At 47.4% G+C, this 18,869-nt stretch overlaps 2 protein-coding genes across 2 annotated transcripts in view; both read right to left on the bottom strand.

Moving 5' to 3' along the window:
- Nucleotides 1-1,766: 1,766 nt before the first annotated feature.
- Nucleotides 1,767-13,173, bottom strand: chrnb4 (cholinergic receptor, nicotinic, beta 4 (neuronal)). The gene is made up of 6 exons (XM_049474112.1): nt 12,645-13,173; nt 5,151-5,296; nt 4,621-4,665; nt 4,280-4,389; nt 2,808-3,864; nt 1,767-2,122 (listed from the first exon to the last, which is right to left on the bottom strand). The coding sequence occupies exons 1-6, from the start codon at nt 12,688-12,690 to the stop codon at nt 1,949-1,951; spliced, it is 1,578 nt and encodes a 525-aa protein (XP_049330069.1). The 5' UTR covers nt 12,691-13,173; the 3' UTR covers nt 1,767-1,948.
- A 288-nt stretch (nt 13,174-13,461) lies between these two features.
- LOC125797838 (uncharacterized) overlaps nt 13,462-18,869 on the bottom strand; it is a 5,676-nt gene continuing 268 nt past the window's right edge. The window contains exon 2 of the mRNA XM_049474106.1: nt 13,462-16,216. Within this exon, the coding sequence (XP_049330063.1) occupies nt 13,462-16,216 (2,755 nt within the window). The remainder of the gene's footprint in view (nt 16,217-18,869) is intronic.

Genomic DNA, 18,869 nt, shown 5'->3' with positions numbered 1-18,869 from the left:
ATTCTGATTCAGCTAAAGACTAAAATCAGTCTGGTCTGATGAATCTGGATTTCTGCTGAACAGCTCTGGTCCAGGCTGGTGGGGGTTGGGAATTGGGGGGGGATTGGGGGCCTAATGATGAAGAATGTTTTCTCTGAACACTTTCAGCCAATAAATAGCAATTATCGCTTTAATCCTGCAGCCTGTTAGAGCTTTACTGCTGATCATGTTCAACATTCACCATCTTCACAAATCAAAAGGCTCTTCATGGTTTTATGAAGGTTATGATGAGTTCAGGCTTCTTCCCAGTCTGGATCTGAATTTATTAGAACTATAGATTAAAAGTCTCTAAGGATGAGATATTTAAATGCGTCACTGGCAGCACTCCGTTTAGAAGATGCCAGAACAGTATTGTAGTTCTGCGGCTGATTATTAATCAGTGGTTTGAGGTGAAGAACCAGAGAACATCAGTCTCCAACAGGAGCAGCAGAATATGAAGAAATGCTCAGAGCTGGCGGATCATCAATAGCCGATGCAGCTGCATTGTTCCAGCTGTGAGTGAAGATACATCTCAGCCTTTAAATCAGAGACGCTCTGAAGAAGCTTCACAGCCGGCAGAATAAAAGCTCAGTCAGCAACTCTGGACCCGAGATAAAGACCTGCTCCTGGCAGTGATAGAGTCCAGCATCCTGCTGCATTTCAGCTCTCGGTTCCGTCACAGAAAAAACATCCCGAAAACATGTTTTACAAACAGTTTAACATTTATATTTAATACTGATCTCTAGTTTAATATCAGAATGATAAAAAGTGAAATTATTTAAAGTGAAAATCTGAGCTGCAGAATCTTATTAGATAAATAGACAAATTAAACCAGCTGACGCTTTTATTCTACAAGCGTCTGACATTTAAAACCCACCAGTAAGATTTACGAGGGCTGGGATAATGTGATCTGTACCTCTAAAAAGGAATACAACACGTCAAAATAAAAGTCACCACAGCCAGGAGAATTGAGTTAATCAGGTGAACTTAGCAATTGAAGGCAATTTTCCTGCTTTGATAATGTTATTATTATTTTTATACATGGTGATGTAATGGAGTTACAGAAAACCGTCAGATCTGTTACCAGTAAAAAAACAAGATACTTTCCATTATTAACTGTTTTTAGGGCAAAAAATACCTGCAGATGAGCAGCGATCGTGTTGAAGCACCAATGATCCGATTAATCAAAACGTTTAAAAATAAAGGTGAAAATAATGATTTTTCAAGAGTAAAACTTCACACTTTTCAGGGAATATAATTACTGCACTATAAATCAGATTTACAATTTTTCAGAAAAAAAAATTACCTTCTAAACACAATTAAAACTTAAAGTAAAATTTCACTGATGTTTATAACTGAATTAAATGCTGTCAGTGTTCTGTGATAAACCGTTTTTAAAGCCTCTATTAGGAACATTTACATATGAAAACTAAGAATAAGTGTTTGCTGGTTTAATGTTGTGTTTTGATAGATTTGTGTTTTGGAGCACTGGTTCCTCTCCACAGAATTCTCTACAATAATCCAGCTCACATTAACCTACTGTGAAGGACTTTGACTAGGTCTCAGGGTTTTATAATAATAATAATACATTTTATTTATACAAAATTCTCAAAGACGCTTAGGCTTAAATTCAACTTTAAGAAGCATTTTTTTATTTATAAACATAGTTTGAACCTTGATTGAGAATAGTATCAATTTTTTGTAAAAGAGTAAAACTTTGTGAACAAAGTGTGAGATCATTTAAAAAAAACCAATAATTTAATGTAAAGGTTTAATAGCAATGATTTTGTCTCAGATTTAAGAGTGAAAGAGGTTTTATTAATAAGAGGTTTTATTAACAGTATGGTGGAGGTGAACAGTCTTTGTGGTAATGAAGATTAATGTGTGTATCTGAAGCTGGTATTGCTGTAGTCGTTGGGTCGTTGATTCCTCACATCCCGTCTCTCCTGGAGGACTCAGCGTTTGGCTGCTGCACCGGAACGATCTGGTTCTGGAACAGCGGCTGGAGGAAGAGTCCCAGTGTCCCGACCACACAAACGATCACGAAGATCCACAGGAACAGCCGGTCCACCACCATCGCCACGTACTTCCAGTCCTCGATCACCTGCAGAGGAACAGGAGGAACGGCGTTACTGTAAACCGCAGAACGTCCTGCAGAAAAAAACATCACAGAGAAAACGATTCAATAAAGAAAGACTATTGACCTGTAACCTCCACCGCTGAGCGCCGCACTTTCCCAACACCATCATTATTCCACTGATCTGCTTCCATATCGATTCATTAAAGAACACACTCAATACCGCACACACACACCTTCAGCTTTACTGTAGATCCCTCACCTCTGTTCTACTGAACAACCTGACCTACAGTAGGCGTGTCCTCTTAATTCTTTAATCACACAAACATAAATCCCGCAGAAAAAGCTCATTAAAATTTCAGATTAACCTAAGTTCTAATTAAGAAAGACAACCATAAACATCACAATAAAAATCACAATAAATTTCACACTGCAGCACAATTTAACCTCCGCCTTTAACCCATCTGTGCAGTAAACACACACACATACACACACGAACGCATGCACACACACACACAGGGTGACGGGTTGGGGTAACGGGGCAGGGTGATGGGTCGGGGCAGCAGATCTGGGTGATGGGTCCAGGCGACAGATTGGGGGGCTACAGTTCGGGGTGATGAGCCGGGGCGGCGTATATGAGCAAAGACTGGGTTGTGTCCCCAGCCACCTGTTATGAATTATGATACTTAAACACTAATAAAGCATTACTTACACTCTGATCATCGTCATTTCCCATCATGTGATCGGCCACATAGCGAACCCCATCCACTGCCTCCTGAACATCAGCCCCCCAGTCTGAACCCCCCCGCAGGTCCTGAGTGGAGGCGTGGCTGTTGGGCAGGAACTCGGTGGGTCGCAAGTCTCCCTTCCTGGAGCTCCGGCTGAAGCTGAAAGGTGGAGCTTTGCTGTAAAAGTGTCCCGGTGAGGAGAGGGCGGAGGCTGAGGAGGTGGCCAGTAATACGGAGGCAGAGGAGGAGAGGGCGGAGCTTCGCGGAGCTCCATATCCCAGGCCGAGCAGGGCCCGGCGGTCCTGGTGACACCTCTGCTGCCGTAACCGTTGCCGCGCCGAGGTTCTGCGGGGTCTTCGCATGAACAACAGCATGGGGAGCTTGTCCAGGAACACCAGCTTCACCCAGCTGGGCATGGTGTGTGTGCTCGGGGAACGATGGTGGACGTTTAGTACGCACACACTCGTGATGATGGAGAACGTCACTAAAACCATGGTGAACATCAGATACTTCCCGATTAGTGGGACGTCCAGGGATGTAGGCGGGACGATTTTAGAGATCAGTAAGAGAAACACGGTGAGGGCCAGGAGCACAGAGATACACAGGGTCATCTTCTCACCGCAGTCTGACGGCAGGTAAAACACCAGGATGGCCAGCGAGGTGATGAGAACGCAGGGAATGATCAGATTGATAGTGTAGAAAAGCGGCTTTCGCTTGATGATGAAGTCATAGGTCAGATCCACGTACGTCGGATCCTGAGGGTTGACCGTTCTTCTCCCCGGAAGAGCCAGGATGTCCCACTCTCCGCTGGGGGTGAAGTCGTCCATGCTGGCAACCTCAGACTTTAAGACCAGGTCGATCTCGGTGTGGTCGTAGGTCCAGGAGCGGAACTTTAGTGTGCAGTTCTGCTGGTCGAAGGGGAAATGCTTGACCTCGATTTTGCAGGCACTCTTGTAGATGGCAGGAGGAAGCCAGGCGATGCTGCCGTTAAACAGGACAATAGCGTTAGTGAAGACCGTCACCTCGTAGGTTCCATCAGCACTGCAAACAGAGATACAGTATGAGACATAACTTCCCATCAAAGACCTTAAAGCAGTTTCCATCCTCTCTCTGATATTGTCAGTAAACATTCCTGAAATCCACATTTTGCCTTTAGTTTTAGTTCAAATTTAAAAACAGGTATAAGACAAGATTTTTTTGTTATTTTTGTATCCATAGCTTGTTGTAATTGCTTAACATTGTTTACATTTATTGTGTAAAAATACAACACAGCAATAAACAAAAAATTTGAAAGGAGTAACATGCGCAACGACCCAATCAAATATAATATCAACAACAAATATCATTTCCTTTACAAGTACTGGTCCTGTTTATAATCTATTGCCAACCGATTCTGTTAGATTCCGAGTATTTCTCTGCTGAGAAAACATCTAAATCACAACTAAATTTAACTTACTTATTATATAAGACAATGTCGGGCAGCCAGATGTGTCTGGAAGGAATTCGGAGCTTGTCGATTCCCTCATACTCTGACGGATCCCACGAAAGTCTGTAATCATTCCAGTTCTAAAAACAGAAAAGTTGTGATTGTGATCAGGGTCCAGGTCATGTTGAAATAATGGTGTTTGAGGAGGCAGATGATACTCAATTACACACTTCGTTATTGTTTTAATGAGTGGGACTGATTGCAGCTCTGCGATTGGAGAGGCATTTTTATGGGTAAATTCAAGTTCAAGGGAAGGACACTGAAGCTGCACTGGTAAAAAGCTCTTACTGACTGGAGTGGGAAGGTCTTACCTGTGTGAGCCAAACGTTGGTGGTCATAATTTGCTCTCTCTCATTCTGTGGGAATTAAACAGAAAAGTTCAGACTTGTGTTACTAAATCAAAAGAAAGGGGAGGGGTGGAGGGATGGGTAGGATGGTGGGGGGGTGGATGGGGTGGAGGGGTGGATGGGGTGGTGGAGGGATGGTAGGATGGTGGAGGGGTGGATGGGGTGGTGGGCGAGTGGATGGGGTGGGGAGGTGTGGATGGGACGTTGGAGGGTTGGAAGGATGGGTAGGATGGTGGAGGGGTGGATGGGGTGGTGGGCGAGTGGATGGGGTGGGGAGGTGTGGATGGGACGTTGGAGGGTTGGAAGGATGGGTAAGATGGTGGAGGGGTGGGGAGGGGTGGGTGGGGTGGTGGAGGGATGGGTAGGATGGTGGAGGGGTGGATGGGGTGGTGGAGGGGTGTAAAGACCTGACCTAGGTTCGTAACTTAGGTATATGGTATTTCTAGGGTTCTAGATAAGTTGTTGTGGTTCTGGATTTGAGGAGATGTTCTCACCACACTGATGAGTTGTGCCAGAGAGACCTGCAGCTTCACCGTCACTCTCTCGGTTCTGTTCAGCGCCGGTCGGATCAGTTTATTATAACGGTTTTTACCCAGCAGCCAGTTCATCAGCCGCTCCTCAGAGTCTGCGCAGACGCAACCTGCACAAATAAAACCCAGACAATTATTAAGGACCTTCTTGAAACTGTCGTTTTTTTCTTATTATTATTTTTCTTGGCTAAAACGGGATCTGGAGCAAAAACTGTAAGAGCTAGAAACACCGAACTTGGACAGAAGGTAGAGTAGGTGTAAAATGACTCAACCTTCAAAGATTACCCTCATTGGCCTGATGGTGGCGCTATAGCAAAGAATTTTATGTTTTGGGTCATAAATCCTGAACCACAGGGTTTATTCTGAAATTTCTTCAAGACAGTGCAATTTGGACTATGAAGCTCCACCCACTTAGATTTTTTGGAAATTTGCATAATATGCAAAACTTACTTTTGCAAACTTGGATTTTTAACCAATCCTGACATGTTTGACGTCAAACGACTCAGGAGAGTGTGAACCTTATCTTGAAATTTCTTCACAACATGGCTGCCATATGCAAATTATCATCAACCAAATCAACCAAAGCTAATTTTCCTTTAACAGCCATATCTTTTGAATGCTTAAATTTCTCTGAATGCCACTTGAGATCTATATTCATATCTTGATTCTGAGGTACTCTTTTAATTTTTGTAAACATACACCCCCAGGGGGCGGGGCTAAAGCTAAATAACTGTTTATCAGCAACCATACAAGCAATCAAACTCATAATTGGCAGTTATCATCACTGGCCCGTATACTAATGGTTTCCTTAAGGAACATTTAAAATGCACATTTTTGCATTTGCTATTAGCCAATCAGTTTCAAGCAAGCTTTTGACAGGCTAATCATTCACCAATCAGGATGAAATATATATGGTATATGCTGTATCCTATAAAGTTTTGATTGGTTACAAAAACGCATTGTTTTTCTTCACTGGCCAATTGTGTACAAATTGCACTTTTCGAACTAGTCCGTGGAAAATTAACCAATGAAATCACATTTGGTCTTGCTGCAATCTTTCGAGTTATTTGGTCACAACTCTGTCAAGATTTGTGGAAAGTCAAAAATGTTAAACAAACTCATTAACAAAGGCATTTTGCGAAAAATAGTCAAGTTTGAGCCAGACAGATCTTCAGTAGCCTCTACAATGCCCAGAAAACCAAAATAATAGCAGAATTCATGCATAATATTGTGGTGTGTTGCTGCACTTTAGTGGTCGTTTCTTGCTATTATTATCTTTATAGATAACAGTAATGTGGTGCAAACCTTTGGTTTGTGGTATTTAAAAACACAGATCTTACTCATTTACATTGATTTTGTAAGGACAAGTGCCAAGTTTGGGCCACACAGGCCTTCAGTAGCCTCTTCAATGCCCATGAAACCCTATTAAAAAAAATATATATAATATATAAACCTCATATATCATTTAGAGGTGCAGTAGCATGGAGCTTCCAAAAAGGGTTGCAACTGACTGTGTCTGTAGTGGGGGTTCTTTTGTTTTTTCTTCTTTTTTTAATGGAACAGCTTCATGTGCCTCTTACTACAGCAGCTGATTGATTCCCATACGTTAAGGCTAATATGCTGTTCTTATATCAGTAATTCAGCTGTAAACCCTGAAGAGAAGCACTTTCCAGTGAGTATTTGAAGTGTTTAAAGAGAGCGCCGGTGAGTCAGAGCAGAAGTTCCTGTGTTCGGCGAGCTTAGTTATTCTCTGATAGGGCAAATTCACCCTGCTGTGTTAAAGTTTAGATGTTTTGGAAAATAACTGATGTAGATAAATAACCAATCGGAGCTCTGAAAACGTTTTAACACTTGTAGAAATGCAAAAAAGCGATAGTTAATGCTAATCACTAGCCGATGCTAATCGCTAGCCAATGCTTACTGCTAGCCAATGCTAATTGCTAGCTAGCACTAATCGCAAAGCTAAGGCTAGTCAGTTAAAAGCACTGATAACAGTGTAAGAGACAGTATGTGAATTCTGTTGACGTTGTGTTGGTTGAATTTATGTGCTTTAATGGTTTATAATGTAAATAGTTTGTTAGAAACAGAATATTTTACTGTTCTGCTCTATTGAGTAATTAGAGAATAAGTTGGGAAATTCCTGTGATGGTTAGTCACACACATTTAGATCCATAACTTCTGAACCATAAGGTCCATTCTCAAGATTTTTAGACTTGCTAAATCATGTGGCCGTGATTGGAACGTCAATTGCCGCCTGCGGCTATTATTATTATTATTATTATTATTATTATTATTACATTGTGTATTAGGAATAGGAGTTTGAGGGATTTGTTTAATAACTATTTTCTCAAATTATTTTATTAGAGTGTAATTTATTGCTTAGTTGGCGTTTGTTCGTATTTTTAAAAAACATTAATTTGAAAAAAGTACATTTGTAGTTGATTTAATTTATTTTTATTTTTTATTTCCCATCATCTTTTATCCTTCAAAACAGGGTCTAGTTTCTCTAATAAATATTAGTATTATTAATATATCACTAATATAGTCAGTGTTACTCACTTGTTATTCATCTCTCGTCTGTGTTTTATTGATATAATTGAATTTGTTGCAGATCTGCAGATCCGGATTTCAGCTCCGTGTTTTATTACCCTGCTGAGAGTCCGGCTGCTGAGTCTGCATTCCGCCCCGTACCTCCACCAGAGCCAGCGGCACCACGGCCAAAAACATTACCATATTCATACTGTAACCGTGGCGATACGCAGACTGCATAACTTCAGCTGTAGTATAACCACACCACAACCTCCACCCAATCACACCACAACATCTACCCAACCGCACCACAAAACAACCTCCACCCAATCACACCACAACATCCACCCAACCGCACCACAAAACAACCTCCACCCAATCACACCACAACATCCACCCAACCACACCACAACCTTCACCCAACCACACCACAACCTCCACCCAATCACACCACAACATCTACCCAACAACACCACAACCTCCACCCAACCGCACCACAACCTCCACCCAACCGCACCACAACCTCCACCCAATCACACCACAATCTCTACCCAACCGCACCACAACCTCCACCCAACCGCACCACAACCTCCACCCAACCCGCACCACAACCTCCACCCAATCACACCACAATCTCTACCCAACCGCACCACAACCTCCACCCAACCGCACCACAACCTCCACCCAACCCGCACCACAACCTCCACCCAATCACACCATAACATCCACCCAACAACACCACAACCTCCACCCAACCACACCACAACCTCCACCCAATCACACCACAACCTTCACCCAACCACACCACAACCTCCACCCAATCACACCACAACATCTACCCAACAACACCACAAAACAACCTCCACCCAATCACACCACAACATCCACCTAACCGCACCACAAAACAACCTCCACCCAATCACACCACAACCTCCACCCAATCACACCACAACATCTACCCAACAACACCACAACATCCACCCAACCGCACCACAAAACAACCTCCACCCAATCACACCACAACATCCACCCAACCGCACCACAACCTCCACCCAATCGCACCACAACCTCCATCCAATCACACCACAACATCCACCCAACAACACCACAACATCCACCCAACCGCAACACAACCTCCACCTAATCACACCACAACATCCACCCAACCGCACCACAACCTCCACCCAATCACACCACAACATCCACCCAACCGCAACACAAAACAAGCTCCACCCAATCACACCACAACATCCACCCAATCACACCACAACCTCCACCCAATCACACCACAACCTCCACCCAACCGCACCACAACCTCTACCCAATCACACCACAACATCCACCCAACAACACCACAACCTCCACCCAATCACACCACAATCTCTACCCAATCACACCACAACCTCCACCCGACCACACCACAACCTCCACCCAATCACACCACAACCTCCACCCAACAACACCACAACCTCTACCCAATCACACCACAACCTCCACCCAACCACACCACAACCTCCACCCAACCACACCACAACCTCCACCCAACCACACCACAACCTTCACCCAACCACACCACAGCCTCTACCCAATCACACCACAACATCTACCCAATCACACCACAACATCCACCCAACCGCACCACAAAACAACCTCCACCCAATCACACCACAACATCCACCCAACCGCACCACAACCTCCACCCAACCGCACCACAACCTCCACCCAATCACACCACAATCTCTACCCAACCGCACCACAACCTCCACCCAACAGCACCACAACCTCCACCCAATCCGAACCACAACCTCCACCCAATCACACCACAACATCCACCCAACAACACCACAACCTCCACCCAGCCACACCACAACCTCCACCCAATCACACCACAACCTTCACCCAACCACACCACAACCTCCACCCAATCACACCACAACATCTACCCAACAACACCACAACATCCACCTAACCGCACCACAAAACAACCTCCACCCAATCACACCACAACCTCCACCCAATCACACCACAACATCTACCCAACAACACCACAACATCCACCCAACCGCACCACAAAACAACCTCCACCCAATCACACCACAACATCCACCCAACCGCACCACAACCTCCACCCAATCGCACCACAACTTCCATCCAATCACACCACAACATCCACCCAACAACACCACAACATCCACCCAACCGCAACACAACCTCCACCTAATCACACCACAACCTCCACCCAATCACACCACAACATCCACCCAACCGCAACACAAAACAAGCTCCACCCAATCACACCACAACATCCACCCAATCACACCACAAACTCCACCCAATCACACCACAACCTCCACCCAACCGCACCACAACCTCTACCCAATCACACCACAACATCCACCCAACAACACCACAACCTCCACCCAATCACACCACAATCTCTACCCAATCACACCACAACCTCCACCCAACAACACCACAACCTCTACCCAATCACACCACAACCTCCACCCAACCACACCACAACCTCCACCCAACCACACCACAACCTCTACCTAATCACACCACAACCTCCACCCAACCACACCACAACCTCCACCCAATCACACCACAACCTCCACCCAACCGTACCACAACCTCTACCCAATCACACCACAACATCCACCCAACAACACCACAACCTCCACCCAACCTCACCACAACCTCCACCCAATCACACCACAACCTCCACCCAACACCACAACCTCTACCCAATCACACCACAACCTCCACCCAACCACACCACAACCTCCACCCAACCACACCACAACCTCTACCTAATCACACCACAACCTCCACCCAACCACACCACAACCTCCACCCAACCACACCACAACCTCCACCCAATCACACCACAACATCCACCTAACCGCACCACAACCTCCACCCAATCACACCACAACATCCACCCAACTGCACCACAAAACAACCTCCACCCAATCACACCACAACCTCCACCCAATCACACCACAACCTCCACCCAACCACACCACAACCTCTACCCAATCACACCACAACCTCTACACAATCACACCACAACCTCCACCCAACCACACCACAACCTCCACCCAATTACATCACAACCTAGTGAAGATGACCAGTAGGGAAGATGAGCGGTACTAAAGATGAGTGGTAGTGAAGATGAGCAGTAGTGAAGATGAGCAGTAGAGAAGATGAGCGGTAGTGAAGATAAGCAGTAGTGAAGATAAGCGGTAGTGAAGATGAGCGGTAGTGAAGATGAGCGGTAGTGAAGATGAGCGGTAGTGAAGATAAGCAGTAGTGAAGATAAGCAGTAGTGAAGATGAGCAGTAGTGAAGATGAGCAGTAGTGAAGATGAGCGGTAGAGAAGATGAGCGGTAGTGAAGATGAGTGGTACTGAAGATGAGCAGTAGTGAAGATGAGTGGTAGTGAAAATGAGTGGTACTGAAGATAAGCAGTAGAGAAGATGAGCAGTAGTGAAGATGAGCAGTAGTGAAAATGAGTGGTACTGAAGATAAGCAGTAGAGAAGATGAGCAGTAGTGAAGATGAGCAGTAGTGAAGATGAGTGGTAGTGAAGATGAGCAGTAGTGAAGATGAGTGGTACTGAAGATGAGCAGTAGTGAAGATGAGTGGTAGTGAAGATGAGCAGTAGTGAAGATGAGTGGTACTGAAGATGAGGGGTACTGAAAATGAGTGGTACTGAAGATAAGCAGTAGTGAAGATGAGCGGTAGTGAAGATGAGCAGTAGTGAAGATGAGCGGTAGCGAAGATAAGCAGTAGAGAAGATGAGCAGTAGAGAAGATGAGCAGTAGTGAAGATGAGCAGTAGTGAGGATGAGCAGTAGTGAAGATGAGCGGTACTGAAGATAAGCGGTAGTGAAGATGAGCGGTAGCGAAGATAAGCAGTAGTGAAGATGAGCAGTAGTGAAGATAAGCGGTAGTGAAGATGAGCAGTAGTGAAGATGAGCGGTACTGAAGATAAGCAGTAGTGAAGATGAGCGGTAGTGAAGATGAGCGGTACTGAAGATAAGCAGTAGTGAAGATGAGCAGTAGTGAAGATAAGCGGTAGTGAAGATGAGCGGTAGTGAAGATGAGTGGTACTGAAGATGAGCGGTAGTGAAGATGAGTGGTACTGAAGATAAGCAGTAGTGAAGATGAGCAGTAGTGAAGATGAGCGGTAGCGAAGATGAGTGGTACTGAAGATAAGCAGTAGTGAAGATGAGCAGTAGTGAAGATGAGCGGTAGTGAAGATGAGTGGTACTGAAGATAAGCAGTAGTGAAGATGAGCAGTAGAGAAGATGAGCAGTAGAGAAGATGAGCAGTAGTGAAGATGAGCAGTAGTGAGGATGAGCAGTAGTGAAGATGAGCGGTACTGAAGATAAGCGGTAGTGAAGATGAGCGGTAGCGAAGATAAGCAGTAGTGAAGATGAGCAGTAGTGAAGATGAGCAGTAGTGAAGATAAGCGGTAGTGAAGATGAGCAGTAGTGAAGATGAGCGGTACTGAAGATAAGCAGTAGTGAAGATGAGCGGTAGTGAAGATGAGCGGTACTGAAGATAAGCAGTAGTGAAGATGAGCAGTAGTGAAGATAAGCGGTAGTGAAGATGAGCGGTAGTGAAGATGAGTGGTACTGAAGATGAGCGGTAGTGAAGATGAGTGGTACTGAAGATGAGCGGTAGTGAAGATAAGCAGTAGTGAAGATGAGCAGTAGTTAAGATAAGCGGTAGAGAAGATGAGCGGTAGAGAAGATGAGCGGTAGTGAAGATGAGCGGTACTGAAGATGAGCGGTACTGAAGATGAGCGGTAGCGAAGATGAGCGGTAGAGAAGATGAGCGGTAGCGAAGATGAGCGGTACTGAAGATGAGCGGTATCGAAGATGAGCGGTAGTGAATGAGCAGTGTGTGGGATGTACTCACTCTGAACGAGGCTGACGGCGTACAGGAGGGTCAGAGTCCGGTTCATCCTCGCTCGCTGCCTCCCATCCCGCTGAGCGCAGTGTGTTCCAGAGGGAGAGTGTTTGTGACGGAGTGTGTGTGTGTGTGTGTGTGTGTGTGTTGCTGATTAAGGTGTGTGTGAGGAAGTGTGTGTGGTCTAATGAGGTGTGTGTCAGGAGGTTTGTGTGGTGTATTGAGGTGTGTATGTAGAAATGTGTGTGGTGTGTTGAGGTGTGTGTAAGGAAGTGTTTGTGTGGAGTGTTGAGGAAGTGATTGTGATGTGTTGATGTGTGCTGAGGTGTGTGTGAGGAAGTGTGTATGTGTGTTGAGGTGTGTGTGAGGAAGTGTGTGTGTTGAGGTGTGTGTGAGGAAGTGTATGTAGTGTATTGAGGTGTGTGTGAGGAAGTTTGTGAAAGGAAGTGTGTGTGTGTTGAGGTGTGTGTATTGAGGTGTGTGTGAGGAAGTGTGTGTGGTGTGTTGAGGTGTGTGTGGTGGAGCAGCAGCAGCTGTGTGTGGCTGGTGGGACCCGGTGCACGAGTGCCGCTGCCGCTCCTCCTCCCCTACATCTACACCCCGCCCCCCTCAGCTTCCTGGAGCACTGCCTCCTCACACTGTTCACCATCAGAATATTCACTCAAATCCTCGACATTATTAATCTGCTGAAATCCCGTTCTGTAGATTTACTGTTTACTTCACGATTAAAATACTGTAGTTTGTATTACAGTAATAATTACAGTACTGTAATTATCGTCACAGTAATCAGGTACTGTAATTTTATCATAGCAAATACTACAATACTTTATATATAGATATATAGATGATCTAACCTGCTGAATCTTTCTGTGTTCTGTGGGGGGGTTGGCTGTAGGGTATGTAGGGTGTGGGGGTTGGCTGTAGGGTATGTAGGGTGTGGGGGTTGGCTGTGGGGTATGTAGGGTGTGGGGGTTGGCTGTGGGGTATGTAGGGTGTGGGGGTTGGCTGTAGGGTATGTAGGGTGTGGGGGTTGTCTGTAGGGTATGTAGGGTGTGGGGGTTGGCTGTAGGGTATGTAGGGTGTGGGGGTTGGCTGTGGGGTATGTAGGGTGTGGGGGTTGGCTGTGGGGTATGTAGGGTGTGGGGGGTTGGCTGTAGGGTATGTAGGGTGTGGGGGGTTGGCTGTAGGGTATGTAGGGTGTGGGGGTTGGCTGTAGGGTATGTAGGGTGTGGGGGTTGGCTGTAGGGTATGTAGGGTGTGGGGGGTTGGCTGTAGGGTATGTAGGGTGTGGGGGGGTCGGCTGTGGGGTATGTAGGGTGTGGGGGGTTGGCTGTAGGGTATGTAGGGTGTGGGGGTTGGCTGTAGGGTATGTAGGGTGTGGGGGTTGGCTGTGGGGTATGTAGGGTGTGGGGGGTTGGCTGTGGGGTATGTAGGGTGTGGGGGGTTGGCTGTAGGGTATGTAGGGTGTGGGGGGTTGGCTGTAGGGTATGTAGGGTGTGGGGGGTACGGCTGTGGGGTATGTAGGGTGTGGGGGGTTGGCTGTAGGGTATGTAGGGTGTGGGGGTTGGCTGTGGGGTATGTAGGGTGTGGGGGGGGTTGGCTGTGGGTATGTAGGGTGTGGGGTATGTTGGGTGTGGGGGGGTTGGCTGTGGGTATGTAGGGTGTGGGGGTTGGCTGTGGGGTATGTAGGGTGTGGGGGGTTGGCTGTGGGTATGTAGGGTGTGGGGGGGTTTGGCTGTGGGGTATGTTGGGTGTGGGGGGGTTGGCTGTGGGTAGGTAGGGTGTGGGGGGGTTGGCTGTGGGGTATGTTGGGTGTGGGGGGGTTGGCTGTGGGTATGTAGGGTGTGGGGGGGTTGGCTGTAGGGTATGTAGGGTGTGGGGGGGGTTGGCTGTGGGTATGTAGGGTGTGGGGGGGTTGGCTGTAGGGTGTGGGGGGGTCGGCTGTGGGGTATGTAGGGTGTGGGGGGGTTGTCTGTAGGGTATGTAGGGTGTGGGGGGGTCGGCTGTGGGGTATGTAGGGTGTGGGGGGTTGGCTGTGGGTGTGTAGGGTGTGGGGGGGTTGGCTGTAGGGTATGTAGGGTGTGGGGGTTGGCTGTGGGTATGTAGGGTGTGGGGGGTTGGCTGTAGGGTATGTAGGGTGTGGGGGGGTTGGCTGTAGGGTGTGGGGGGGTCGGCTGTGGGGTATGTAGGGTGTGGGGGGGTTGTCTGTAGGGTATGTAGGGTGTGGGGGGGGGTCGGCTGTGGGGTATGTAGGGTGTGGGGGGTTGGCTGTGGGTGTGTAGGGTGTGGGGGGGTTGGCTGTAGGGTATGTAGGGTGTGGGGGGTTGGCTGTGGGGTATGTAGGGAGTGGGGGGGTTGGCTGTAGGGTGTGGGGGGTTGGCTGTGGGGTATGTAGGATGTGGGGGGTTGGCTGTAGGGTGTGGAGTGGTTGGCTGTAGGGTATGAAGGGTGTGGGGGGGTTGCTGTGGGGGGGTTGGTTGTGGGGGGGTGGTTGTGGGGGGGTTGCTGTGGGGGGGTTGGTTGTGGGGGGTTGCTGTGCGGGGGTTGGTTGTGGGGGGGTTAGTTGTGGGGTGGTCGGTTGTGGGGGGGTTTGATGTGGGGGGATTGGTTGTGGGGGGTTGGTTGTGGGGGAGCTGGTTGTGGGGGGTTTGCTGTGGGGGGCTTGGTTGTGGGGGGGGTTGGTTGTGGGGGGGCTGGGTGTGGGGGGTCGGCTGTGGGGTATGTAGGGTGTGGGGGGGTTGGCTGTAGGGTATGTAGGGTGTGGGGGGTTGGCTGTAGGGTATGTAGGGTGTGGGGGGGTTGGCTGTAGGGTATGTAGGGTGTGGGGGGTTGGCTGTGGGGTATGTAGGGTGTGGGGGTTGGCTGTGGGGTATGTAGGGTGTGAGGGGGTTGGCTGTAGGGTGTGGAGGGTGTGGGGGGTTGGCTGTAGGGTGTGGAGTGGTTGGCTGTAGGGTATGAAGGGTGTGGGGGGGTTTGCTGTGGGGGGGATTGGTTGTGGGGGGGTGGTTGTAGTGGGGTTGCTGTGGGGGGGTTGGTTGTGGGGGGTTGCTGTGCGGGGGTTGGTTGTGGGGGGGTTAGTTGTGGGGGGGTCAGTTGTGGGGGGGTTTGATGTGGGGGGATTGGTTGTGGGGGGGTTGGTTGTGGGAGGGGTTGGTTGTGGGGGAGCTGGTTGTGGGGGGTTTGCTGTGGGGGGGTTGGTTGTGGGGGTGTTTGCTGTGGGGGGGTTGGTTGTGGGGGGTTGGTTGTGGGGGTGTTCGCTGTGGGGGGGTTGGTTGTGGGGGGGTTGGTTGTGGGGGGGCTGGTTGTGGGGGGGTTGATTGTGGGGGGGTTGATTGTGGGGGGGGCTGGTTGTGGGGGGGTTGATTGTGGGGGGGTTGATTGTGGGGGGGCTGGTTGTAGGGGGGTTTGCTGTGTGGGGGCTGGTTGTGGGGGGATTTGCTGTGGGGGGGTTGGTTGTGGGGGGGGGTTTGCTGTGGGGGGGTTGGTTGTGGGGGGGCTGGTTGTGGGGGGATTTGCTGTGGGGGGGTTGGTTGTGGGGGGTTGGTTGTGGGGGGATTTGCTGTTGGGCGGGAGGGTGTTGGCTGTAGGGTGTGATGGAAGAGAAATTACTAATCTAAGAATTGCTGCTGTAGCAGAACATATCGGGCCGAGCCGGACCCGGCGGAGATATATCTCAGAGGCAGTTCATTACGCCGAGTGCCGGCTCTGATGGCAGGGAGGCAGCCGGCACACTGAGATATTGATCCCGGTGCCGGTGTTTCTGCAGAGACGGGTTCTGAACCTACAGCCGGGCCGGCGGTCCGAACTGAAGAGAGAGAGAGAAATGGACGAGAGACACTGAGTGTGATTTATAAAGTCAGGCTGTGTAATATGAGGACAGCAGGACAGAGAATTATTTTATATAAAAGCTTTTAAAAAATATCTAAACTTAGATAGATAGTCAATCATCATGTGATCAATACTGAGAAATTAAGAAAATATTACTAAACACAACTAAAACAAATCTTTAACCCTCATTTATGACATATCATAAATATATTAACTCCATGCCCAGTTTCTAGTGTGTGTGTTAGTGAGTGTGTGTGTGTTTTAAATGACACTGATGATTGACAGGGAGCTGTCTCTGATGTAACAGGGTTGTAAAATTGATTTGTCAACCAGCTGAAACTCTTGGAATCTGAAGGGGCTGAAGCTGCTGGAGGTAAAAGTTGAGGGGCTGAAGCTGCTGAAGGTTGAGGTGTAAGCATCTATGCGTGGGTTTGTTTTTCACCTGAGCATCCACCTCCACTTGTAATCAGTCTTAAGCTGGTTGCTGTTGGAACGACAGCATTGGGTGATAGAGTTTATAGCCCCGCCCCCGACGCTCTGAGAGCTTTACAGAGTGAACTTTACTCATCCACTCGATAGTCGCCGATTCCTCAGGCGTAAATTATCTGCCACAGCCGAGCTAAATGTTTGGTGAACTCAGGTCAAGGGTTTTAACTGGATCAATATCTGTGAGAAACAAGCAGATCTGGATCAATCAGTCATTCATCCAATCAGGGTGAAGAGACAGAGGATCATGGGTCAGAAAACCACCAACCATTCAGAGTGATTACTGTGACCTTTTTACCCCGTATGAAGGACTGTTTATCAGCCCTGAATAAACTCTAGTGAAGGTCAGGAGTTTTTAGTAGTGAGAGTTAAATATTAAAGAATATTAAATTATCAGATTCCTCAAGTGTTCTTTCTTTGTGAAAAAGGCTCTTTCTATTAAACACAGTTTAATGATAAATAAAATGATAAGATATGCTTATTTCTAAGTGATAATAAAAATCTTCAGACTGAGAGCACAAACATTTTATGGAGTTTTTTATTTCACTCAGAGGAAAAACCAGCCAGCCCTAAAAGCAGAACATCTAACGTTTTATAATTTCAGATTCATGAGGCCTGAAGTTCTGAGCCGGTTGGGGAAAGTTTGGTGTTTAAAGGCTCAGTTCTGAAATTCATTACACATCCTTTAACTGACTGAGCCGGAGCTTAGAAAATACATTTAGGAGTGTATAATTTATTACTTTTACAATTGTTAAAAATGCTAATCATATTTTAATTTATACTGAAGTGAAATAATTGTATTTTATTAGGTATGTAATGTGTAATTCTATCACAATTCTCTTCCTAAATCACCTTGACCACCCCAATCACCCAACCACCCCAATCACCCAACCATCTCAATCACCCAACCACCCCAATCACCCAACCATCTCAATCACCCAACCACGTCAACCAAGTCAAGTCAAGAGGCTTTTATTGTCATTACATCTGAGTACAGGTACACAGTGTGATGAAATTACGTTCCTCCGGAACCATGGTGCAACATAGAACAGCAAGCAATAGACAACATAAAGTGCAGGAGTGACGACAGTGCAACATAAAATTATAAAATTATAACACTAAATAACAATAAATACAATAAATACAAAAGACGAGACAATTTAAAGACAGGACAGTGCAGTACCGATACGGTATAATAAGTGTATAGTGGGGATAAAGTGCAGACATACTGTAACATATATAATCACAGCAGTTACTGAGGTAGAGTTTATAGTTTTTAAGAGTGCAGCAAATAAAGTCATGTCAGCCTCTGTGTGCTGACTGGGTGTGTGTGTGGGTGAAGTTCAGTTCTTTGTGAGTGTAAAGGGGGGGGGTGTACAGTTTAGTTTTGTGTAAAGGGGGGGGGGGTGTACAGTTTAGTTTTGTGCGAGTGTGTTGGGTGAGTGGTGGGTGGGGTGGGAGTTCAGTTCTGTCTCTGTGCGTTGAGAAGTCTGACTGCCTGGTGGATGAAGCTGTTGCAGAGTCTAGTAGTGGAGGCTCGGATGCTCCTGTATCTTCTGCCGGACGGCATCAGAGCGAAGAGTCCGTGTGAGGGATGGGTGGGGTCGTCCACAATGCTGGTGGCTTTGCGGATGCAGCGTGTGGTGTAGATCTCGGCGATGGAGGGAAGAGAGACTCCGATGATTTTCTCAGCTGTCCGCACTATCCGCTGTAGGGTCTTGCGGTCTGAGGTGTTGCAATTCCCAAACCAGACGGTAATGCAGGTGCTCAGGATGCTTTCTACAGTCCCTCTGTAGAACATGGTGAGGATGGGGGGTGGGAGATGTGCTTTCCTCAGTCTCCGCAGGAAGTAGAGGCGCTGCTGGGCTTTCTTGGTTATGGAGCTGGTGTTGAGGGACCAGGTGAGGTTCTCTGCAATGT

Source organism: Astyanax mexicanus, unplaced genomic scaffold (assembly GCF_023375975.1).
Source record: "Astyanax mexicanus isolate ESR-SI-001 unplaced genomic scaffold, AstMex3_surface scaffold_55, whole genome shotgun sequence".
In the NCBI taxonomy this organism is placed as follows: Eukaryota; Metazoa; Chordata; class Actinopteri; order Characiformes; family Acestrorhamphidae; genus Astyanax; species Astyanax mexicanus.
This window is presented reverse-complemented; position numbering and strand designations above follow the sequence as displayed.